The 1,917-nt window shown below is 41.2% G+C and overlaps 1 protein-coding gene across 1 annotated transcript; it reads left to right on the top strand.

The window, feature by feature from the left end:
• Nucleotides 1-282: 282 nt before the first annotated feature.
• LOC132182897 (uncharacterized) lies at nt 283-1,104 on the top strand. The gene has a single exon (XM_059596264.2). It carries the CDS (start codon nt 333-335, stop codon nt 948-950), a length of 618 nt encoding a protein of 205 aa, XP_059452247.1. The 5' UTR covers nt 283-332; the 3' UTR covers nt 951-1,104.
• The last annotated feature ends 813 nt before the right edge of the window (nt 1,105-1,917 follow it).

Genomic DNA, 1,917 nt, shown 5'->3' with positions numbered 1-1,917 from the left:
GCAATTTTGGCTTGGGAATTATTTTTTTTTGGCCGTGTAAACAAGTTTTTGCAAACCAATTCCCAATATCTATCTCTAATTCCTTGACGGCTATATATCTTCATTTTTTTTTTTTGTTTCTACGCAATATTAAGATAAATTAAATGGGTAAAAAGAGAAATGACACTAAATTGAATACAGAAACAAAAAGTTGCAGGACCCACAAAAGGACCCATATCCGGGCAATTGGGGACTGGGCAATTGATTGTTGTGCGGCTTGTGCCTATAAAAGAAGGGTAAAGCATGATATGAGAGTACTTCATTCACTGAATACTTGGTGAAATAACATAAAGATGGGGAAGCAAGCTCTCTCTTATCTGTTATTCCTACTAAACTTGGCCACTTTGCTTATCACTTCTCTTGCTTTATCCAACTGCCCTCCCTGTCATCCTTTGCCACCCCACGGTGGCCATCCACCACATGTTAAGCCACCCACTCCTGTGAAACCACCCTATCCGCCTCATATTTCTCCACCCAAACCACCAATTGTGAAACCTCCCACTGCACACCCACCACCTAATGTGCCTCACCCATCACCTCCTTATGTGCCCCACCCATCACCACCTTATGTGCCCAACCCACCAGTCGTGCCGTCACCTAGACCTCCACAGTCACCGCCTGTCGTGCCATCACCAACTCCACCGGCAGGAAACACGTGCTCCATTGACACTCTCAAGCTAGGCGCGTGCGTGGACTTGTTGGGTGGCCTTGTGCACGTAGGGATTGGCGGCAGTGCAAAGGACACGTGCTGCCCCGTGCTGCAAGGACTGGCGGACTTAGACGCTGCCGTTTGCCTTTGCACCACCATTAAGGCTAAGCTTCTGAATATCAACATCATCGTCCCAATTGCTCTTCAGCTTCTCGTTGACTGTGGCAAGACTCCGCCGGAGGGGTTCAAATGCCCCGTCTAGAAAACAGCTTCGTTTTACTCTTTTTATAGCTATTGCATGCACTTCTTGTTTTGCAGGACGTACGTCACTTTGTAACTGAATAAAAAGTGTATCATCAAATCGATATACTTCAAGAATTTCGAGTTTAAGAAGTCTATAAATTTCGTTTAGCTAACGAGAATCTCTCTTTCTTTTTCTTTTTATTGGCATTATAAAGCAATAAGTGATTTGGCTTGAATATAAATATAACATATTTAAGTACGTTACTAATAGAAACTAAATGTCTTGCAACAAATATGAATCCTACATTTTTGGGAATTTTATGAGCAAGAAGCAATAAAAATTATTTTTATATAAAAATAGAAACTAAAAATTTTAAAAAGAAATCTCAAAACGTTTGGAGCTGCATTCATTGAATAAAGAAAGGGAGTAAAAAAAACAAAAAATGTAAAGAAAGTCAAGATTGTGGGGGCATTCACCACCGGACAAATGCCATTTTTGGATGGATATATATAGCTTGTCACTACAAGAATTTAGGTTTTAGGGGCGACTCCGAGTGGACCCTAAAAATCCTAAAGTCGACGCTGTTGACAACAGTGTCGACTTTTGGACTCTAAAGGTGCTGACGCTAATAGTCTGACCCTAATGATCAACTGTGTGATTATCAGCGTCCACTTAAAGTCGACCCTAATGATCACTTTTAGCGTCGACAAAGTAGACGCTAAAAGCCGAAATGTTTTGACCCTAAAGCTGATGTAAACGGAAGGCATAGTCGACGCTAATGGTCAACCATTAGCGTCCACTCAAAGTGGACGCTAATAGTCAACCATTAGCGTCCACAAAGAGGACCCTAATGGTCCTAAAAAAATTTTTAAAAAAAATTAACTATCAGCGTCCAAATGAAAGTGGACGCTGATAGTTAACCATTAGTGTCCACAAAGTAGACCCTAATGGTCCAAAAAAATTAACTATCAGCATCCAAACGAAA

This window comes from Corylus avellana, chromosome 5 (assembly GCF_965113065.1).
Source record: "Corylus avellana chromosome 5, dhCorAvel1.hap1.2, whole genome shotgun sequence".
NCBI classification, from domain to species: domain Eukaryota; kingdom Viridiplantae; phylum Streptophyta; class Magnoliopsida; order Fagales; family Betulaceae; genus Corylus; species Corylus avellana.
The sequence above is the reverse complement of the archived record's forward strand: the minus strand, read 5'-3'. Positions and strand labels throughout refer to the sequence as shown.

Coding starts and splice junctions, on each gene's coding strand:
- LOC132182897 (XM_059596264.2), top strand. CDS start 333: ATGGGGAAGCAAGCTCTCTCTTATCTGTTATTCCTACTAAACTTGGCC.